This window comes from Mercenaria mercenaria, chromosome 12 (genome assembly GCF_021730395.1).
Source record: "Mercenaria mercenaria strain notata chromosome 12, MADL_Memer_1, whole genome shotgun sequence".
In the NCBI taxonomy this organism is placed as follows: domain Eukaryota; kingdom Metazoa; phylum Mollusca; class Bivalvia; order Venerida; family Veneridae; genus Mercenaria; species Mercenaria mercenaria.
Genome location: NC_069372.1, coordinates 71520788 through 71544712, shown reverse-complemented (window position 1 = coordinate 71544712; position 23925 = coordinate 71520788). Strand labels below are relative to the sequence as shown.

The 23925-nt window shown below is 36.7% G+C and overlaps 1 protein-coding gene across 3 annotated transcripts in view; it reads right to left on the bottom strand.

Annotated features, from left to right (window-relative positions):
* Positions 1-23925, bottom strand: part of LOC123533472 (nuclear receptor corepressor 1-like) — a 137963-nt gene that overhangs the window by 79627 nt on the left and 34411 nt on the right. For all 3 annotated transcript variants that reach the window (XM_053520313.1, XM_053520315.1, XM_053520314.1), the window contains exon 2: positions 23445-23628. In XM_053520313.1, the coding sequence (XP_053376288.1) occupies positions 23445-23628 (184 nt within the window). The remainder of the gene's footprint in view (positions 1-23444; positions 23629-23925) is intronic.

Sequence of the window (23925 nt, the reverse complement as noted above, 5' to 3'; positions counted from 1 at the left end):
AAGGAACAGAAATTATATGCTCACTGTAAACAAAAGTTCTACTGTTCTGGTTCAATGTGACCTTGACCTTATACCTATTGACCTCAAAATCACAGGGGTTATCTGCTGGTCATAATCAACCTCCCTGTTAAGTTTCATGATCCTAGACCCTAAAAACTGTTTACCTGTTTCTGGCAAATGTGACCTTGAACTCTGACCTAATGACCTCAAAACAAAAGATCACAGAGTGATCTTGGCTCCCACCAATGTGCCATTTTCTGAGTGTTCCAAATTTCAAGACTTACTGACTACCTCAAGGTCAAATTTCATTTCCATACACAACACTGTGCATGTGGTCCAAATTCGAAAGCTGTATCTTGAGAAATGTGAAAGTAGGTCACTAGATCAATTTCAAGGACAAAGTTCTTTGTACACAAAACTATGCATGTGCATCAAGTTTGAAGGCTGTAGTTTGAGAAATTTGAAAGTAGGTCACTAGGTCAATCTTAAGGTCAAAGTTTATTTCGGTACACAAAACTATGCAAGTGGTCCAAATTTGAAGGCTTTAGCTTGAGAAATGTAAAAGAAGGTCACTAGGTCAAAATCAAGGTCAACCTACACTTCAGAACACAAATCTATGCACGTGGTCCAAATTTGAAGCCTGTACCTTCAAAAATGTAAAAGTAGGTCACTAGGTCAATGTCAAGGTCAAAGTTTGTTTCGGTACACAATCCTATGCATGTAGTCAAAATTTGAAGCCTGTAGCTACAGAAATGTGAAAGTAGGTCACTAGGTCAATCTTAAGGTCAAAGTTCATTTCGGTACACAAAACTATGCAAGTGGTCCAAATTTGAAGGCTGTAGCTTGAGAAATGTGAAAGTAGGTCACTAGGGCAAAATCAAGGTCAAATTTTATTTCGGAACACAGAACTATGCATGTGGTCCAAATTTGAAGCCTGTACCTTCAAAAATGTGAAAGTAGGTATCTAGGTCAATGTAAAGGTCAAAGTTTGTTTCGGTACAAAAAACTATGCATGTGGTCCAAATTTGAAGGCTGTATCTTGAGAAATGTGAAAGTAGGTCACTAGGTCAAAATCAAGGTCAAATTTCATTTCGGAACACAAAACTATGCATGCGGTCCAAATTTGAAGCCTGTACCTTCAAAAATGTGAAAGAAGGTCACTAGGTCAATGTCAAGGTCAAAGTTTTTTTCAGTGCACAAAACTATGCATATGGCCCAAATTTGAAGGCTGTAGCTACAGAAATGTGAAAGTAGGTCACTAGGTCAAAATCAAGGTCAACTCATGTCAAGGTTCATCTTGCCACTCAAAACCATACATGTGGTCCAAATTTGAATGTTACAGGTTATTGACAAGAAGATTTTAAAAGCTTTTCCCTATATAAGTCTATATGAACCATGTGACCCCCAGGGCAAGGCCATATTTGACCCTAGGGGGATAATTTGAACAAACTTGGTAGAGAACCACTAGATGATGCTACATTATAAATATAAAAGCCCTAGGCTTTGTGGTTTGGACAAGAAGATTTTCGAAGTTTTTCCCTACATAAGTCTATATAAATCATGTGACCCCCCAGGGTGGGGCCATATTTGACCCTAAGGGAATAATTTGAACAAACTTAGTAGAAGACCACTTGATGATGTCACATACACAAGAGATCACAGAGTGATCTTGGAGCCCACCAATGTGCCATTTTTGAGTGTTCCAAATTTCAACACTTACTGACTAGCTCAAGGTCAAATTTCATTTCTGTACACAACATTGTGCATGAGGTCCAAATTCAAAAGCTGTAGCTTGAGAAATGTGAAAGTAGGTCACTAGATCAATTTCAACGACAAAGTTCTTTGTACACAAAACTATGCATGTGCATCAAGTTTGAAGGCTGTAGTTTGAGAAATTTGAAAGTAGGTCACTAGGTCAATCTTAATGTCACAGTTTATTTTGGTACAAAAAACTATGTAAGTGGTCCAAATTTGAAGGCTGTAGCTTGAGAAATGTGAAAGTAGGTCACTAGGTCAATGTCAAAGTTTGTTTCGGTACACAATCCTATGCATGTGGTCTAAATTTGAAGCCTGTAGCTACAGAAATGTGAAAGTAGGTCACTAGGTCAATCTTAAGGTCAAAGTTCATTTCGGTACACAAAACTATGCAAGTGGTCCAAATTTGAAGGCTGTAGCTTGAGAAATGTGAAAGTAGGTCACTAGGTTAAAATCAAGGTCAAATTTTATTTCAGAACACAGAACTATGCATGTGGTCCAAATTTGAAGCCTGTACCTTCAAAAATGTGAAAGTAGGTCACTAGGTCAATGTAAAGGTCAAAGTTTTTTTCAGTGCTCAAAACTATGCATGTGGTTCAAATTTGAAGGCTGTAGCTACAGAAATGTAAAAGTAGGTCACTAGGTCAATACCAAGGTCAACTCATGTCAAGGTTCATCTTGCCACTCAAAACTATACATGTGGTCCAAATTTGAATGTTGTAGGTTACTGACAAGAAGATTTTAAAAGCTTTTCCCTATATAAGTCTATATGAACCATGTGACCCCAAGGGCGGGCCATATTTGACCCTAGGGGGATAATTTGAACAAACTTGGTAGAGAACCTCTAGATGATGCTACATAACAAATATCAAAGCCCTAGGTTTTGTGGTTTGGGCAAGAAGATATTCAAAGTTTTTCCCTATATAAGTCTATGTAAACCATGTGACCCCCGGGGCGGGGCCATATTTGACCCTAGGGGGATAATTTGAAAAATCTTAGTAGATGATGTCACATACAAAATATCAAAGCCCAAGGCCCTATGGTTTTGAACAAGAGATTTTTCAAAGTTTTTCCCTATATAAGTCTATATGAACCATGTGACCCCAAGGGCGGGCCATATTTGACCCTAGGGGGATAATTTGAACAAACTTGGTAGAGAACCTCTAGATGATGCTACATTATAAATATAAAAGCCCTAGGCTTTGTGGTTTGGACAAGAAGATTTTCGAAGCTTTTCCCTACATAAGTCTATATAAATCATGTGACCCCCAGGGTGGGGCCATATTTGACCCTAAGGGAATAATTTGAACAAACTTAGTAGAAGACCACTTGATGATGTCACATACACAAGAGATCACAGAGTGATCTTGGCGCCCACCAATGTGCCATTTTTGAGTGTTCCAAATTTCAACACTTACTGACTAGCTCAAGGTCAAATTTCATTTCCGTACACAACATTGTGCATGTGGTCCAAATTCAAAAGCTGTAGCTTGAGAAATGTGAAAGTAGGTCACTAGATCAATTTCAAGGACAAAGTTCTTTGTACACAAAACTATGCATGTGCATCAAGTTTGAAGGCTGTAGTTTGAGAAATTTGAAAGTAGGTCACTAGGTCAATCTTAATGTCACAGTTTATTTTGGTACAAAAAACTATGTAAGTGGTCCAAATTTGAAGGCTGTAGCTTGAGAAATGTGAAAGTAGGTCACTAGGTCAATGTCAAAGTTTGTTTCGGTACACAATCCTATGCATGTGGTCTAAATTTGAAGCCTGTAGCTACAGAAATGTGAAAGTAGGTCACTAGGTCAATCTTAAGGTCAAAGTTCATTTCGGTACACAAAACTATGCAAGTGGTCCAAATTTGAAGGCTGTAGCTTGAGAAATGTGAAAGTAGGTCACTAGGTTAAAATCAAGGTCAAATTTTATTTCAGAACACAGAACTATGCATGTGGTCCAAATTTGAAGCCTGTACCTTCAACAAGAGATCACAGAGTGATCTTGGCGCCCACCAATGTGCCATTTTTGAGTGTTCCAACTTTCAAGACTTACTGACTAGCTCAAGGTCAAATTTCATTTCCATACACAAAACTGTGCATGTGGTCCAAATTCGAAAGCTGTAGTTTGAGAAATGTGAAAGTAGGTCACTAGATCAATCTTAAGGTCAAAGTTTAATTCGGTACACAAAACTATGCAAGTGGTCCGAATTTGAAGGCTGTAGCTTGAGAAATGTGAAAGTAGGTCACCAAGTCAAAATCAAGGTCAAATTTCACTTCAGAAACAAATCTATGCATGTAGTCCAAAATTGAAGCCTGTACCTTCAAAAATGTGAAAGTAGGTCACTAGGTCAATGTCAAGGTCAAAGTTTGTTTCGATACACAATCCTATTCATGTGGTCTAAATTTGAAGCCTGTAGCTACAGAAATGTGAAAGTAGGTCACTAGGTCAATCTTAAGGTCAAAGTTCATTTCGGTACACAAAACTACGCAAGTGGTCCAAATTTGAAGGCTGTAGCTTGAGAAATGTGAAAGTAGGTCACTAGGTCAAAATCAAGGTCAAATTTCATTTCGGAACACGAAATTATGCATGTGGCCCAAATTTGAAGCCTGTACCTTCAAAAATGTGAAAGTAGGTCACTAGGTCAATGTCAAGGTCAAAGTTTATTTCAGTGCACAGAACTATGCATGTGGTCCAAATTTGAAGGTTGTAGCTTGAGAAATGTTGAAAGTAGGTCACTAGGTCAAGATCAAGGTCAACTCATGTCAAGGTTCATCTTGCCACTCAAAACCATACATGTGGTCCAAATTTGAATGTTGTAGGTTATTGACAAGAAGTTTTTAAAAGCTTTTCCCTATATAAGTCTATATGAACCATGTGACCCCAGGGCGGGGCCATTTTTGACCCTAGGGGATAATTTTAACAAACTTGGTAGAGAACTACCAGGCGATGCTACATTACAATATCAAAGCCCTAGGCTTTGTGGTTTGGACAAGAAGATTTTCAAAGTTTTTCCTATATAAGTCTATGTGAAACCATGTGACCCCGGGGCAGGGCCATATTTGACCCTAGGGGATAATTTGAAGCAATCTTAGTAGAAGACACTAGAATGATGTCACATACAAATTATCAAGCCCTAGCCCTTGGTTTTGGACAAGAGGTTTTCAAGTTTTCCTATATAAGTCTATATAAACCATGTGACTCCGGGGCGGGCCCATATTAGACCCAGGAAATATATTTCAATCATTTGTAGATAGACCACTAAGTGATGCTTCATACCAAAATTCAAAGCCTAGGCTCTGTGGTTTTGGCAAGAAGATTCAAAGTTTTTCCCTATATAAATCTATGTAAATTATAAGAAATAAACAAAGGGCCATAACTTAATACAAATTGTTGAACAGTCTGATTTCAGGGGACACAATAGGTACCAATACATCATTCGACAAAGTTTGGTCAAAAATCCCCTGTAGTTCTGAGGAGATCCCGATAACGAGAAATTGTTAACGGAAGGACGACGACGGACGGACGGACGGAAGGACGCGGACCACGGACAGAGTGATTTGAATAGCCCACCATCTGATGATGGTGGGCTAAAAATGTGAAAGTAGGTCACTAGGTCAATGTAAAGGTCAAAGTTTGTTTGGTACACAAAACTATGCAAGTGGTCCAAATTCGAAGGCTGTAGCTCAAGAAATGTGAAAGTAGGTCACTAGGTCAAAATCAAGGTCAAATTTTTCGGAACACAGAACTATGCATGTGGTCCAAATTTGAAGCCTGTACCTTCAAACATGTGAAAGTAGGTCACTAGGTCAATGTAAAGGTCAAAGTTTTTTTCAGTGCTCAAAACTATGCATGTGGTTCAAATTTGAAGGCTGTAGCTACAGAAATGTGAAAGTAGGTCACTAGGTCAATACCAAGGTCAACTCATGTCAAGGTTCATCTTGCCACTCAAAACTATACATGTGGTCCAAATTTGAATGTTATAGGTTATGACAAGAAGATTTTAAAGCTTTTCCCTATATAAGTCTATATGAACCATGTGACCCCAAGGGCGGGCCATATTTGACCCTAGGGGGATAATTTGAACAAACTTGGTAGAGAACCTCTAGTGATGCTACATAACAATATCAAAGCCCTAGGTTTTGTGGTTTGGGCAAGAAGATATTCAAAGTTTTTCCCTATATAAGTCTATGTAAACCATGTGACCCCCGGGGCGGGGCCATATTTGACCCTAGGGGGATAATTTGAAAAATCTTAGTAGATGATGTCACATACAAAATATCAAAGCCCAAGGCCCTATGGTTTTGAACAAGAGATTTTTCAAAGTTTTTCCCTATATAAGTCTATACAAACCATGTGACCCCCGGGGCGGGGCCATATTAGACCCCAGGGAAATAATTTGAATCATCTTGGTAGAGGACCACTAGATGATGCTTCATACCAAATATCAAAGCCCTAGGCTCTGTGGTTCTGGACAAGAAGATTTTCAAATTTTTTCCCTATAAAAATCTATGTAAATTATAGAAATAAACAAAGGGCCATAACTCATTAAAAAATTGCTGAACCAGTCTGATTTTCAGGGGGACACAACTAGAGTACCAATACATCATTCTGACAAAGTTTGGTCAAAATCCCCCTGGTAGTTTCTGAGGAGATGCGATAACGAGAAATTGTTAACGGAAGGACAGACGGACAGACGGAAGGACGTCGGACCACGGACGCAGAGTGATTTGAATAGCCCATCATCTGATGATGGTGGGCTTAAAATATCAAAGCCCTAGGCCCTGTGGTTTTGGACAAGAGATTTTCAAAGTTTTTCCCTATATAAGTCTATATAAACCATGTGACCCCCGGGGCGGGGCCGTATTTGTTCCCAGGGAAATAATTTGAATCATCTTGGTAGAGGACCACTAGATGATGCTACATACCAAATATCAAAGCCCTAGGCTCTGTGGTTTTGGACAAGAAGATTTTCAAAGTTTTTCCCTGTATAATCTATGTAAATTAAAAAAATAAACAAAGGGCCATAACTTACCTTACTCAAAAATTGTAGAACCAGTCTGTTTTTCAGGGGGACACAACTAGGGTACTAATATATCATTCTGACAAAGTTTGGTCAAAATCCCCCCAGTAGTTTCTGAGGAGATGCGATAACGAGAAATTGTTAACAGATCGACGGAAGGACGACAGACCACGGATGCAGTGTGACTTGAATAGCCCACCATCTGATGATGGTGGGCTAAAAAATAGCCAAAGAAAAATGTCCATTATTTATGGTCATCTTCACATCAATGCCCTTCATCTGTGAAACCTTCAAGCATATCCTTTCAATACTGATTGAGGAATTGGACAACTCATATTTTTCTCAAATTATATATAGCAAACTGTGGTAAAATAGTCACAGCAAAAGTTCCTTCCTTTATGTTCATCAGCACATCAAACTTGTTCATCTGTAAACGTTTGAGGCATACTCTTTTTATAATGTTTGAGTAGTTGGACACACAAGGTTTTTCTATATATTTTATATTGCAAAACTATGAAAGGGCCATAACTGCAGTAAACAAGAGGGCCAAGATGGCCCTAGGTCGCTCACCTGAGAAACACATCATAATTACAGTGTAAACATGTTTGACCTAGTGATTTCATGGAAACAAATATTCTGGCAAATTTCCATTAGGATTGGACCCAAAATGTGGTCTCTTGAGTTTAAACAAGTATTTTCTTGATATGACCTAGTAACCTAGTTTTTGACCCAGATGACCCATATTCAAACATGACCTAGATTTCATCAAGGCAATCATTCTGACCAAATTTCATGAAGATCAATTGACAAATACAGCCTCTATCACATACACAAGTTTTTTCTTTGATTTGACCTAGTGACCTACTTTTTAACCCCAGATGACCCATATTCAAATTCTAGCTAGATTTCATCAAGGCAATTATTCTGACCCAATTTCATGAAGATCAATTGAAAAATACAGCTTCTATCGAATACACAAGGTCTTTCTTTGACTTGACCTAGTGACCTAGTTTTTGATCCAAGATGACCCATATTCGAACTCTGCCTAGATTTCATCAAGGCAATCAATCTGACAAAATTTCATGAATATCAATTGAAAAATACAGCCTCTATCACATACACAAGGTTTTTCTTTGATCTAACCTAGTGACCTAGTTTTTGATCCCAGATAACCCATATTCAAACTTGACCTAAATTTCATCAAGGCAATCATTCTGACCAAATTTCATGAAGATCAACTGAAAAATACAGCTTCTATCGCATACACAAGGTTTTTCTTTGATTTGACCTAATGACCTATTTTTTTACCCAAGATAACTGAAGAAAATCAAGTTAAAACTAGATGTACACCCCACCCCCCATTCCTGTCAAAATACATGGTTTCGTGACCATAGGTGAAATACCTTTTTAGATACATGGGACACAAACTTGTATGCCCTTTATTCTGACAATCAAGGGTGATAACTCTGGCCTGACTGACAGAAATCGTAATAAAATCCTAGGTGGAAAACTTCATAATGCTGAATAATATTCCTGTAATGTTTCATGACCTTCGTCAAATACTTTTTGAGATATAAGCACACAAACTTCTATGACCTTTTAAGCATATTTTTGACTAAGACATGGGCCATAACTCTGGCCTGGTGAGTGATACCTCTAACAAAACCATTGAAATCCACTGCAATGTGAGAAGAGTAATCTGGATCTGAGAAGTTTCTTATTTCAAAGCGATGGCTATTCATACATTTCGTTACATTTTTATCTGTCTTACCAACATATTGTTTCTGATATCTTTTGGCATGTAATGAGACAAATAACATTTTAGATGTACAGTAAGTACCAAAATACAAGTCAAATTCTCACTGGTAGCAGAACTGGTAACAACTGAATCTTCTAAAATGGTACAACAATTGGAGATCTACGCCTCTCACATTTAACAAAACTGAAATTGATATTGCTGCAATCAAAACATCTAGATTTTACTAATAATTATGTCCTTTATGTTCTGTGGATGTTTGAATGTAACAATTGGTTTTAGCATGTAATGAGGCAAATAAAATTTGGTTTATACGATGCAAATGTTTGACACTTCTAGTGTTTGATAGCTGTAACAAATGCCAGTACTTATGCAACATACAACCTATAATCGGCAAGGCTGATTTGTAACACAGTGAACAATATGACCTCACTACCATTTTTTCCTCTGTTTCAGTTCATCTGTCTGTGACATTGTGAAAATTTTGTTTAATGAACTGTCAACAATAATAGCGGGACACTTTCTATCAATAAAGTATTGTCATAATTCAGGTAAAATATCAAACTGTACTATCAGAAATGACATGTCTATATCTTTGAACCTAGTAAAATTACATAAGTAAGGATGTCAATAAAGAATATTGTAAATATGATGATGTACATTAAAATTTTGTGTCCTTCACATCTGCAGTGATGATTTCAGATTATTTACCTTTTGAAACTGTTACTATAACATTCAGGAAAGTAACTGCGAAATAGTGTTGGTAAACTTAACTGAGGAATAAAAGCTCTTGATTTTATCAATAAAACTCTTTAAGTTATCTTTAGTGAGTCATATCATACCATATTAAAATACACTCGAAACCCGTTATAACGCTTCTCGATATACCGCGGTCCTCGGTATAACGCTGTATGGCCTTGGCGCCCAAATTTTAGAGGGTAAAAAAATTTAAAAAATTAAAAAAAAAAAAAAAAAAAAAAAAAAAAAATCCGCGGATGTTACTTAATTTGATCATAACCAGCGTTAAAACTACAAGTACCTGTGTACTTTAACACCTTTCCATGACAACTGTCACAAAAATCAATAATCGTCTGCTAGCTTACTTGTTTGCTTATCGCCTTTGTTTAAGTTTCAATACATGTAGACATGTGACAATTATGCAATCAGTACCGTGTCAATATTAGATTGTTTGCGTAACAAGCGTGTAACATTGGTCAGTCAACTATCAAACCGTTTAAGTTTGCACCAATTAAGCAGATGACATGATCACTTGAGTGAATAAAAAATCGAATTTTGTAATAAACTGCAGCCGTTTTTCGTAATCATCACACTCAATTCATCGGAAATAACGAAGATTCGACGCACTGAAAGCCTTACTGAGAATGTGCTCCCTTTTTAACATCGTATATCAACGACGCTGATTTAAAAAATTTCTATCTTATTTATCGATTATCTTCATGTAAATCTATTCAAAATTATTTTTTTAAGACTGTCAGCCTTTCTCTTTTAGTTACATAAACCCCCAGTGCATATGTAATTCTCACGACCGCGCACTCCTCACACAGCGTTATATATGTTTACTTCCGGGATACACAAATCCAATTTTCTTTTATAATCACGACAAAATGAGAAGATGACACAGCGTTATAATTCTTTTAATGTATTTTTCAGTAGCATTTAAGGTAAATAAATGTCCCGTTTATACGATTCTTATTTCTTATTAACATAAAACAGCGTCCAAAATACGTTACCGGTGGGTGGGGTATTGCATATACCGCTGATACGATCAACCCGCGTTATAAATTTAACCCCGCTAGATCCGCGGGTCTCGAACCTTGGACCCCGACGACAGCGTTATAACGGGGTCCCAGTGTACTGTCTAAAAGCCATAGCCATACCTCTGGAATTATAGTTTTAATAAAGACGCAAGTACATTGTTGCCATGGGACTGCCCATAGCCATGCCCATTTTCTGTAGATAATTACCGGTAATGATATTAAATTGAAAATGATTGTTTTCCTGCACTAACTGAATAAGTTGCACTATAGACCAATGTTATTACTCTGTTGTGGTCTGCGGGTAAGAGCATTTCATTTGCAACCATTTTCATAATCACTTGTGAATTCTTGTTTATGTAAAACAGGGTTTAAGGTTTTCTTAATTCACATGCTACCTCATTTTTTTTTCAGAAACAAGAGCTTATGGTGACAAATGCCCCCGCAGCACCTTGACCTTTGACCTGGTGACCTTGACCTTTGACCTGGTGACCCCAAAGTCAATAGGGGCCGTGTACTCAGTAAGTACTATCAGCATGTGAAGATTGAAGGTACTGGGTGCAGTGGTTCGCGAGTAAAGTGCCTTCATGCAAAAAGTTAACATTGGCCCCTGTGACCTTGACCTTTGACCTGGTTACCCAAAGTCAGTAGGGGTCGTGTACTCAATAAGTACTATCAGCATGTGAAGTTTGAAGTTCCTGGGTTCAATGGTTCGCAAGTAAAGTGCTTTCATGCAAAAAGTTAACGTTGTGCAGAGGTTTTTTTTGGCTGTTTTTATAGCCGTTATTCGGCTATATTCCCAATGATAAAAAGTATGTATTTTTCCCAAAATGAGTGCAAAAATTCCCAATCTACATTCTGAAAAAAAAAATCATCAAAATTGCACAAAAATTCAACCAAATTATGGACAATTTTGTAATGGAAGTATGTTAAAGAGGTTGTACAATGTGAAACAAGTGTATGAGAAAGTGCCTAAATCCGTCCTTACTATATCCTATGGGACTAAATATTTCCCAGTTTGGAACATTTGCACGTAAAAATTCCCAATTTTGCGGGTATAGGCTATGTTCCCAAATTAGCTAGAAAAAACCCTGTTGTGACGAACAAACAAACTAATGGACGGACAGTTGAAAACTAATATGCCTCCCTTCAGGGGCATAAAAAATCTGATGAACAATGTTTTAATTTGGTGAAAGCTAAATGCAGAAATCACTGATGAGATATTATAAAGCAAATGTTACAAGTTCAGTCACTAACATATTGTTAATTCAGACAAAAATGCTGTTCATATACATTTGCACTTTATGTAACTATTCTGACACCAAAAAATGTTATTCTTGACATTTTGAGAGAGAAAAAAATATGCAGTATGAATTATGAATAACAATTAATATGTCTTGTGGGCTCTACAGTATTTTATGAATGTAGATCAGTAGCAATGGTTTGGCATTTTCGGTATTGTGTAATACCAGTAATTGTTATATATATGTTGAACCTGCTCTTACTGGAATATCATCTATCATTATAAACACCCACTTCTTTCATCTTTTTTTTTTAAGTCTCTTGTGAAGTCAGTTAATTTTGTGGGCTATAAATTTTGTTATAATCTGCAAAAATGGCTACTTTGTGGGAACATGAATATGTGGACCTTCAATGATTAAGACACAATTAATAAGAAATTCATTCATTTGTTGGGATTAAAATTTTGGGAATGGATGCCACAATGACATGCCATGAAAATCAGAGTCCCATGAACACTACTACATATTTCTTAACAGTGTAAATATTTGAGAACTGCTGGAAGAATGTTGACATTGGTGCTTCTCAACTTCCTTTAGACACATTTACTGGAAGTATATATCAATCATTCTTAAGTAAGGGTAATGGAAAATCCATAAAGGGAGGCAATTTAAAACTCTATTTAATGTTTGTCACCAGTCACCTCCCTTAGCTTGGAGTTAAAAGCCAAATATCATCAATCATGTTCAGTTTACATCATCAACTCATGTACAGATCTCATCGCAAAAAAAGCACAAAATTATTTCTGTTAAAAAACCAGTTTTGGCATATAATTGTTCACCAAACAAGTAGCCTCACTGTACCATTTCTCGACCCATTTTGCACCATTTACCAAGTAAATAAAGACTATTAAAGTATTTTCACATGTTTCACCGACATTGGCTAGTAGACAGACCCTTTTCAAAGCTGTGTATTCTTATTTTGCATGTTTATTCCACTTCATGAAGTTATATGGCATTTTTAAATACAGAGAGTAATGGTAGATACTGACGAACTTCAGAGAACCAATTCTCGACCTTTGACCTTTTAGGCATCATGCCACTAAATCAAAACAAGTTTTGTCAACAGTGTTTTATTGTTTTCACTTGAATAGTCAGTGGATAAATATTTATTCTCATCAAAACGAAAAGAAATAAACTAAACAATTAGCATAAAAATCTTGTATCCAGGTATGTAAAGCACCTCTACAGATACCGATAATCTAGTGTTATGTCAACATTGGTAGAGAGATGGTACCGTTCGAGAACTGGTACAGTGAGGCTAAATATTGTACCATAATTAGAGATCTGAAAGGCTTATACAATGGTTGATCCAGAAGTAACAGCATTGTGTCCATGATTGCACTTTAATTCATAGTTATACCATCATAAAAATATTTCAAGTTGTAAAGTAATTCAATTCTTATTATACTGGTATTATTACTATTAAAATATTTTCTAAGATTATTTTGTTTTAAATACATAAAAATTCCAAGTATAGCTCCAACACCATTTCTCTGTGCACTAAAACAGTGTTTGAACCATAAACGGGAAAATTTATCAAAGACAGAACACCAATTAACCTCAAACTATACCCCCAAATAACATGAAATTATAATGATGTCAAGTCAGTCTGCTGTTAAAACTTTGGTGGCAAGTTCATAACGCTTCTTCATGATCAACCCTTGTGCTGCAACAAAATTATCACTATGCATGGATATTACACCAATTTTCACTAGTTTATATACTGTAAAGATTTTAATGTAAAACTGTGAAAACAAGTCAAGAGGAAACTAAAATCCTCAGAAAATATGTGACAGTAGTACCAATAAACTAGTAACTGATAAATACCCTGCACCCTCCCCTTTCTCTATACTATTACTATTAACCTTCAGCCTGCTGTTGGCAAGTGATCTGCCTTTGCGACCATTGCAGACCATGATCAGCCGTGGAGGCTGATCATGGTCCGCGCTGTTTGCTTTTCACTCCATCAATTTTCAGTGAACATCCCTTTGATTAATAAATGGTACTGCCAAAATTTAAGGATGGACAAGTCAATTTTAGAAATTTAGCAGGTTAAGGAGTGTATCCTTCTGTGACCTTGACCTTCATGGTACAGCTTCGACTCCCTTTTGTGTCATACACATTCCTAACACACTTTAAATCTGCATTCAGTGGCACAAAGTATATAAAACAAACAAACAAGTAAACTATCGGACATTGCAATAACTAATTTACACCTTCCTTCTAAGACATGCGAAAAAATAAATACCTTCTTTTGTATTATCCAACCGTATTTACATGTACACTTTGTTAATTCTTGTACATTTTTATTTGAAAGGATCAAATGTCACTTGATAACTACTAACATCTATATTTTTCCTTCAGGATAAAGCAAGATAAAAATTAACAACTTTCTTTCTAAAAGCTCATTTCATTAATAAAGCCACAGTTAAACAAGTCCCCTAAGAGTTGTGATGAAGAGAGAAAACACAAAAGTTCATAACATTACACAGTAGAGCACTGACCTATTAACTTGTACATTTATGAATTGATTCAGTTACTCTAGGATCAGGCAAGTGAACTGTTTTTACCTACTCAATACTACAGTACACTACAGTTCATGTATGATTACCTGCTCCAGTGGCCTATATTCACCTCAGATTTCATTCATCAAATTTCAAGTTTTACCCGTTATCTCTAAGCTGCCGGCACCCTTAAATACACATAAAATCTTTTCTTCATAAAAATAGGTTGACAAGTTATCAATAATATAATTAGATTATTGGTCATGCAAAACAAGAATTGCCAGAGAAGACAACATTCTCCACTATCTCAGTGACAAGTATATCTATGGAAACTGTGGTCATTACCCCTCCACCCCACTCCCACCCAAACCCACCTCTCCCCTCCTCCAACGGAAATGGAAAGTTTCTTTTGAGTAAGTAAAAATTAGAGTTTATAAGTGTCCCCAAATCTTTCCTCTATCTTAGAAAAAAAAATGTCAATCACGTCTACACTTCATGAACCTTGTCATATATGATGCAGGTGTTGAAGTGGAACAACTGTTTAAAGTTTTAAATAAACATGCTAATTTTATTTTATCTCATATAATTGTTACATTCCAGTAACAGTGGTTGCACATTTATGACAAAATTATTCATCATTTTTTGTAAGTATTGTATATAAAATTAGGTCACTTTGACTTGTATGACCTTTTTCATTATCATCCTGATACTAGCAGTTATTTATTGTCAATAAAACCAAAATATTGAAAAATCACTATAATAACAGAGATAAAGTGAAAGTGCATCAATACTCCTTTGTATTGTGTACTAATTAACGGACACAATTCATGGAATATTTCTCACAGAGTGATGGAACTTGTAGGTGATAATGCTGAACAACCAATTTAGCTTTGAATCATTTTAATCCATTTACTCCAGTATTAAATAAGAGAGAGGCCCAAACGGGCCTAAGCTGCTTACCTGAAAAAAACCTTAACCATCTGACTTGATTGTAAAATTGATGGTAAAAAATGCATTTTTGAAACACGCTGAAATTGTTACAAAAATGTGTTTTATGATCGTCACCTATGCTTAATACATGTTAAAATGCTAAAAATATTCTCTAAACTTAACTAGGGGTGGAGGAGAGCAGAGTGGGTGGGGGTTTCTGGCCCCTAGACCAGTGGTATGATACCAAATACCAATGGCGTATTATGGTGTGAACTTATAATCATATATTGTATAATCTTATATTGAAAATTTGACCTACTCGAACAAAAATAATTTCACAGTGTTAAAAACTGTCTTTATAAAATTTCATAAAATTTCCATTTTATTTTACATAGTGATACAAAACTAATGCTGTGCCATGCTAGTGTTTTGTTCTGTATCATTGTAGTAAATAAATGTTACAGTAAAACTTGAAAATGGCCTCTGTTCTATTTTCTTATAATCCTGAAAAACTCCTTTGGTATTTGCCAAAAGCCTGACCCAGGCGGACCCCTGAACTAACAGGCCAACACTCCAAGAGGCGGTTCTCTATACAGAAATCGACTAAATCAAGACTTATGCATATTTTGTAAGTAAACAATTACATGTACTTATAATTATTTTCAATGAAAGTAATCATGATTAAAACAGTTACTTTCTTTTCTAAATGAGAGGTTAAACATGGATAATTATGTGAACCTTATTTATTACCGAATGGTCTAACAACCTAACTAAATGTAAGGTTATCTTATATCCAGATATGAATACTATTATTATTATTATTATTATTATTATTACAGTCCTAGCTGATTGTGCATTCCATCCTAAATGTACTGATTGCTAGATCACAATTATAATAATGTTTCACAGTGATGTTACCAGTAAATACTATTGGCATGTTCAATTAAATGGCCACTTATGTATTGCTGGGATTAACAAATTTTTTGAAAGCAAGTCGTCTTGCGGGATGAGCTGCCTAGAATTTTCACTCATCCTGCTGCAGATGTACTCATCCGGCAATTCACTAAGAAAACAACTACCGTAGATGCCCATGTATAATGCGCACCCGTGTATAATGCGCACCCCGATTTTAGCCCAAAATCCCGGGAAAAAACATTTTTGGTCAACTTTGAGGTGGATGGGAAACGAAAGTAGAGTTTACATCGACACCGGTAATAAATTTTATCTCCGCGGCGGAGAGCAGCATTGGTCTCGCGGTACTATCGATTTTTGTTTTCTCGAAAATAAAACCAGTAAAATATTGTTATTTTTGTTGTTTTACCTTTTTTAATTAACTATTTTGAATAAATAAATAGCAGCTGATTCAATATTTCGGTATGGTATCTTTCAAAATGACATGAGCTTCTCAATTCAAACCGATAACAAAAGGTGTGTTTGTCACGATCAAATAGCCAGTAATTACCGGCAATTAATGTGTCACCTCGTGTCAATTATGTTGTTCACAGTTTGATCTCGGTTAAAGATAATTCTCGATCTTTTATCAGTATCACAATTTTTGTGATTTATTAACATTTCTTTTATCAAAATACTTTTAAATTTATATGAAATTAATTTTGTTTGAAAGAAAAAAAAAACCATTCGATCTTTTACGGAACGTAACGGCAGTCTTAGATTTTAGCGGCGACAGTAAGCGCGGGGAGTAGTTTCCCTTTACCAAAATGGCAAACATCTGTAACAAACTTGTTATGAAGTTGCAAAATTGTCTATACCTGTGTATTATGCGCACCCACGATTCGGGGTGGTCCTGGGGGTAAAAAAACTGTGCATTATACATGGGTATCTATGGCATTAATGACAGCTCGAAGTCTGTTGAAAAAGGTATATACCAGAACCTTGTTATCGACTTTCAAGCACCTCGGTAATGTGGTACATAACAGAACAGTACAGATTTCAGAGTTGCAATTCTATTTTATATCTTTAAGCTATCCAACTTATGCACATCTCTGTTTTAAATTTGAATTAAATCAATTCAGTAATAACAGTGCACCAAAACTTTATCCTAGATTTCTATGTAACAAGAGCTCATAGAACACGAAATGCCCCCCTTGATGCATTCAGTAATTGCACAAGGAACAGAAATTATTTGGGCATTGTATACAAAAGTTCTACTGTTCTGGGTAAATGTGACCTTGACCTATGACCTATTGATCTTAAAATATACAGAGTTCATCCGCTGGTCATGATCAACCTCCCTATTAAGTTTCATGATCTTAGACACAAGTGTTCTTCAGTTATCATCCAGAAACTGTTTTACTGTTCTGGGTCACTATGACCTTGACCTTAAACCTATTAATCTCAACATCAATTGGGGTCATCTGCTGATCATGCTCAACCTCCAATCAAGTTTCATTATACTAGGCCCAAGCATTATCAAGTTAAACTCCAACAATAAGACCAGCATTAATCAATTTTCTACATAAATTACTAACAACAAAATAATTCTCATCCTTGTTCATCCAGAAATTAGTAGTTAATTCTTCTAAATTCATATATCTAAAATATTTGAGACTTGACAGTCAGACTGAAGGCAACAAGAAAATCAGTATTTCTATAACCAGATTGTGGACCAGAATGAAAATGCCTTTAGAAAGCATAAGTAATGAATTAAGGTTTGAAAAAAAAAGGGTTAACAGCCAAGCCAGCCAGCTAAAGGAGCCACACAAACTGGCTATGCACAAGGCAGATGGCTGCTAAAGATGTAATACAGGTGATTAATTAAGCAGGTTCAACTGTACTAAACATTTGACAATTAAACTATACAACAAGAAAGAATGTAGAACAAATGACCAAACACCATGAGTTAACTGAATTTTACTTAATATGACCTTTACCTAATATGACTAACTTTTAAATCATTGACAGTTCAAGGGAAACAACTGTTACAAAAAGATTGAAAACTTATCTTATACATTATCTCCCCTTAATACCAGAAAAGATGATTTTCAACATGATTCCACTGTTTTGTTAGAGGATCACTGTGAAATTATTATGCAAATTCCAATGATCTTTCAAAGGGTCCTCAACATAATACAAGCCAGCGCATGGCAGCATAGGCTTTTAGGCTATCGGAACTGCTATCATTGGTAGAAAATCACCAAAGGAACATTTCCGCAAACTAAGTCATATACTATTGTCTGGACAGTCTGGTAAGCAATTTTTCAACCATATTGCAGTCAAACGGAAGCATTTAAAAACAAGAGGGTCATGATGACCATGGATCGCTCACCTGAGTAATATGAGCTACATGTTTCAAATGTCAAACTGATAATAAAATATTAAGAAAGTCAGTAGGTCATATTCATGGTCAATGAAATTCAGTTTTACGATTGGTGTGCAAAACTGTGTATCAAAACTTCAAGGCTGTATCTTAAACAAGAGGGCCATAATGGCCCTATATCGCTCACCTGTTATCATTGCACTTCAGGACAGGAAGGTCAAACAAGAGGGTCATGATGACCCTGGATCGCTCACCAGAGTAATATGAGCTACATGTTTCAAATGTCAAACTGATGATTTTTAGAATTTTTTTGGAAGATTTTCCGATGTACAATCAAGTAACCCCTGGGGCGGGGCCAATTTTACCCCGGGGGTCATGATTTGAACAAATTTTGTAGAAGTCTACTAGGCAATGCTACATGTCAAATATCCAAGATCTAGGCCTTCTGGTTTATTTTTAGAAATTTTTTGAAGATTTTCCTATGTAAAATCAAGTGACCCCTGGGGCGGGGTCATGATTTGAACAAAGTTTGTAGAGGTCCACTAGGCAATGCTATATGTGAAATATCTAAGCTCTAGGCCTTCTGGTTTATTTTTAGAAATTTTTTGAAGATTTTCCTATGTAAAATCAAGTGACCCCTGGGGCGGGTCAATTTTGACCCCGGGGGTCATGATTCGAACAAATTTTGTAGAGGTCCATTAGGCAATGCTGCATGTGAAATATCTAAGCTCTATGCCTTCTGGTTTATTTTTAGAAAATTTGAAGATTTTTCTATGTACAATCAAGTAAGCCCCTGGGGCGGGGTCAATTTGACCCCAGGGGTCATGATTTGAACAAATTTTGTAGAAGTCTACTAGGTAATGCTACGTGTGAAATATCTGAGATACAGGCCTTCTGGTTTATTTTCAGAAAATTTTTGAAGATTTTCCTATGTCCTATCAAGTGACCCCTGGGGCGGGGTAAATTTTGACCCCAGGGTTCATGATTTGAATAAATATTGTAGAGGTCCATTAGGCAATGCTACATGTGAAATATCTAAGCTGTAGGCCTTCTGGTTTATTTTTTAGAAAATTTTTGAAGATTTTCCTATGTAAAATCAAGTGACCCCTGGGGCGGGGTCAATTTTGACCCCAGGGGTCATGTTTGAACAAATTTTGTAGAGGTCTACTAGGCAATGCTACATGTGAAATATCGAAGCTCTAGGCCTTCTGTTTTTTTTTTTAAGAAAATTTTTGAAGATTTTCCTATGTAAAATCAAGTGACCCCTGGGGCGGGGTCAATTTTGACCCAAGGGTCATGATTTGAACACCTTTAGTAGAGGTCCACTAGGCAATGCTACGTGTGAAATATCTAAGCTCTAGGGCTTCTGGTTTTTGAGAAGAAGATTTTTTAAGATTTTCCTATGTAAAATCAAGTGACCCCTGGGGTGGGGTCAATTTTGACCCCGGGGTCATGATTTGAACAAACTTGGTAGAGGTCCACTAGGCAATGCTTCACAACAAATATCTAAGCTCTAGGCTTCTGGTTTTTGAGATGAAGATTTTTTAAGTTTTTCCTTTCGGTTGCCATGGCAACCAGAGTTCTGCATGGAATTCAATTCTTTGAACAATTTTTGTAGAGCTTCACCCAAGGAACATTCCTGTGAAGTTTGGATGAAATTGGCTTAGTGGTTTATGAGGAGATGTTGTTTAAAGGAAAGTGTGGACGGACGGATGACAGACGGACGACAGCCGGACGGTGAGCGATCACAATAGCTCACCCTGAGCACTTTATGCTCAGATGAGCTAAAAATCATAATCAAGATCAATCAAAAGAATCATGAGTAAATATAGATGAAATTTTCTTAAAGGTACAGATATGTCAAAATACACCTAAAAATTGGAGGTACCATCCATGTTGTACCACAGAAAAGTGGTCTTGGTTTTTCCCTATGGCCAATAATAAAGAAGTTACAAAATAAGCTATTTATAGTAACATAGAATAAAGTAACCCCTGGGGCTGGCTCAATTTGACCCTGGGGGATCAAGATTTGAAAATATTTTGCAGAGGTCCACTAGGCAATGCTACATGTCAAATATCTAAGCTCTTCTGGTTTATTTTTAGAAAATTTTGAAGGTTTTTCTATGTACAATCAAGTAACCCCATGGGGCGGGGTCATGATTTGAATAAATTTTGTAGAAGTCTACTAGGCAATGCTACATGTCAAATATCTAAGACCTAGGCCTTCTGGTTTATTTTTAGAAATTTTTGTTAAGATTTACTTATGTAAAATCAAGTGACCCCTGGGGTGGGGTCAATTTTGACCCCGGGGTCATGATTTGAACAAACTTGGTAGAGGTCCACTAGGCAATGCTTCACAACAAATATCTAAGCTCTAGGCTTCTGGTTTTTGAGAAGAAGATTTTTGAAGTTTTTCCTTTCAGTTGCCATGGCAACCAGAGTTCTGCATGGAATTCAATTCTTTGAACAATTTTTGTAGAGCTTCACCCAAGGAACATTCCTGTGAAGTTTGGATGAAATTGGCTTAGTGGTTTATGAGGAGATGTTGTTTAAAGGAAAGTGTGGACGGACGGATGACGGACGGACGGACGACGGCTGGACGGTGAGCGATCACAATAGCTCACCCTGAGCACTTTATGCTCAGATGAGCTAAAAATCATAATCAAGATCAATCAAAAGAAACATGAGTAAATATAGTTGAAATTTTCTTAAAGGTACATTTATGTCAAAATATACCTAAAAATTGAAGGTACCATCCATGTTGTACCACAGAAAAGTGGTCTCGGTTTTTCCCTATGGCCAATAATAAAGAAGTTACAAAATAAGCTATTTATAGTAACATAGAATAAAGTAACCCCTGGGGATGGCTCAATTTGACCCTGGGGGATCAAGATTTGAAAATTTTTTGCAGAGGTCCACTAGGCAATGCTACATGTCAAATATCTAAGCTCTTCTGGTTTATTTTTAGAAAATTTTGAAGATTTTTCTATGTACAATCAAGTAACCCCATGGGGCGGGGTCAATTTGACCCCGGGGGTCATGATTTGAATAAATTTTGTAGAAGTCTACTAGGCAATGCTACATGTCAAATATCTAAGACCTAGGCCTTCTGGTTTATTTTTAGAAATTTTTGTTAAGATTTTCCTATGTAAAATCAAGTGACCCCTGGGGCGGGGTCAATTTTAACCCCGGGGAACATGATTTGAAAAATTTTTGTAGAGGTCCACTGGGCAATGCTACAAGTGAAATATCTAAGCTCTAGGCCTTCTGGTTTATTTTTAGAAAATTTTTGAAGATTTTCCTATGTAAAATCAAGTGACCCCTTGGGGGGGGTCAAGATTTGAACAAATGTTGTAGAGGTCTACTAGGCAATGCTACATGTGAAATATCTAAGCTCTAGGCCCTCTGGTTTATTTTTAAAAAAAAATTTGAAGATTTTCCTATGTAAAATCAAGTGACCCCTGGGGCGGGGTCAATTTTGACCCTGGGGTCATAATTTGAACAACTTTAGTAGAGGTCCACTAGGCAATACTACATGTCAAATATCTAAGCTCTAGGGCTTCTGGTTTTTGAGAAGAAGATTTTTTAAGATTTTCCTATGTAAAATCAAGTGACCCCTGGGGCGGGGTCAATTTTGACCCGGGGATCATGATTTGATTAAATTTGGTAGAGGTCCACTAAGCAATGCTACATGTGACATATCTAAGCTCTAGGCCTTCTGATTAATTTTTAGAAAATTTTTGAAGATTTTCCTATGTAAAATCAAGTGACCCCTGGGGCGGGGTCAATTTTGACCCCGGGGTCATGATTTGAACAAACTTGGTAGAGGTCCACTAGGCAATGCTTCACACCAAATATCTAAGCTCTAGGGCTTCTGGTTTTTGAGAAGAAGATTTTTTAAGATTTTCCTATGTAAAATCAAGTGACCCCTGGGGCGGGGTCAATTTTGACCCCGGGGTCATGATTTGAATAAATTTGGTAGAGGTCCACTAGGCAATGCTTCAAACCAAATATCTAAGCTCTAGGGCTTCTGGTTTTTTAGGAGAAGATTTTCAAAGTTTTTCCTTTCGGTTGCCATGGCAACCAGAGTTCTGCATGGAATTCAATTCTTTGAATAATTTTGAAAGGGGGCCACTGAAGGATCATTCCTGTGAAGTTTGGTGTAATTCTGCCCAGTGGTTTTCAAGAAGAAGATTTTTTTACAACTTGTTGACGGACGGACGACGGACAATGAACGGTCACAAAAGCTCACCATGAGCCTTTCGCTCAGGTGAGCTAAAAAGAGGGCCATGAACAACTATGGATAAAGCCCACCTCAGGAACATCTAGGACAAGTTTCATTGTCTTCCACCACATAGTTTCAGAGATGTTGTTTGAAGAAAAGCGTGGACCGCCCAACGGATAACAGACGGTGAGTGATCACAATAGCTCATCCCGGGCATTTTGAGCTCAGATGAGCTAAAAAGTCGTTTTTAAAAGTTCCAATATACATGGATCTCCTACATACATACTGGAAGAAGTGACCACACAGTCTGGCAGCAATATTTTTGAGAAATCGAAATAACTTGAACAATTTCACCCAAATCAGTCACCCAAGAAAAATTTGCATGAAACTATATGAAAATAGGACCAGCAGTTTTCAAAATTCACACTTCATACATTTTGGGAAAAGTGACCATACCCTCTAGTGGTCAAATTTTTCGGCAAATAAGAAGAATAACTTGAACAATCTTGGTAGACGGTTACCCAAAATATATTTCTATAAAATTATTTTGAAATCCAGAATGTGGTTTCTGAGAAGATTTTTTAAGTGCCATGGCAACCAAAGATCTGCATGGAATAAATTCTTGTAACTTACCATGCAAGGAATATCCTGGCCAAGTAACTTTAACAACCATCAAGTGGTTTCAGGGGTTATGTCTTTTGAGTAAGTGTGAACTAATGCATAACATCCAACAGACTGCGAGTCATCACAATAGCTCTTAGGGTGATTAAATTAGCGGTCAACTGAATAAGCCAAGTTGGAAGGCAGAAACATTAGGATGAGATGTACTGCCTAGTTTGTCTTTCTAAGATCACTGCACATCAACTACTGTCATACTGTAAGTTTTATAATTATACTGTTACTTACTGTAGGTTGGAAAGGATCTCTGTAAATACTGCCGTATCCTCCTGCAGCTACAGCAGCCACTGCCATTCCATATCTAGGGTCCTGGTAGTATGCCGGACCAGGCCGCATCTGTGAGCCAGATGGACTCTGTGGTCGGGACCTCTTGTAGGGAGAAGAAGCATCATGCTGGGATCCCCCTGGGCCCCTGAAAATATTAAGAATACACAACATTGACCAAACCGTTTTATTTTGAAACTGTATACATTTACATTATGCCAAAATCTATGATGTTAAATAGGCCAGTTCCTCTCTGCAATATTCCAAAATTCTGTGTCAATATTATTATTATACTGGCTTGGAACAAGTAGCCAACCAAATCTTTGTATTTTTCCTTAATCCTTTTCTCAATTTTTTTTACATCAATGAAAATCATATTGCATAAACTTCAGTTTCTACTGCATCCGAAAATGTAATAAGCACAATAGTACCATCAAATATAGGT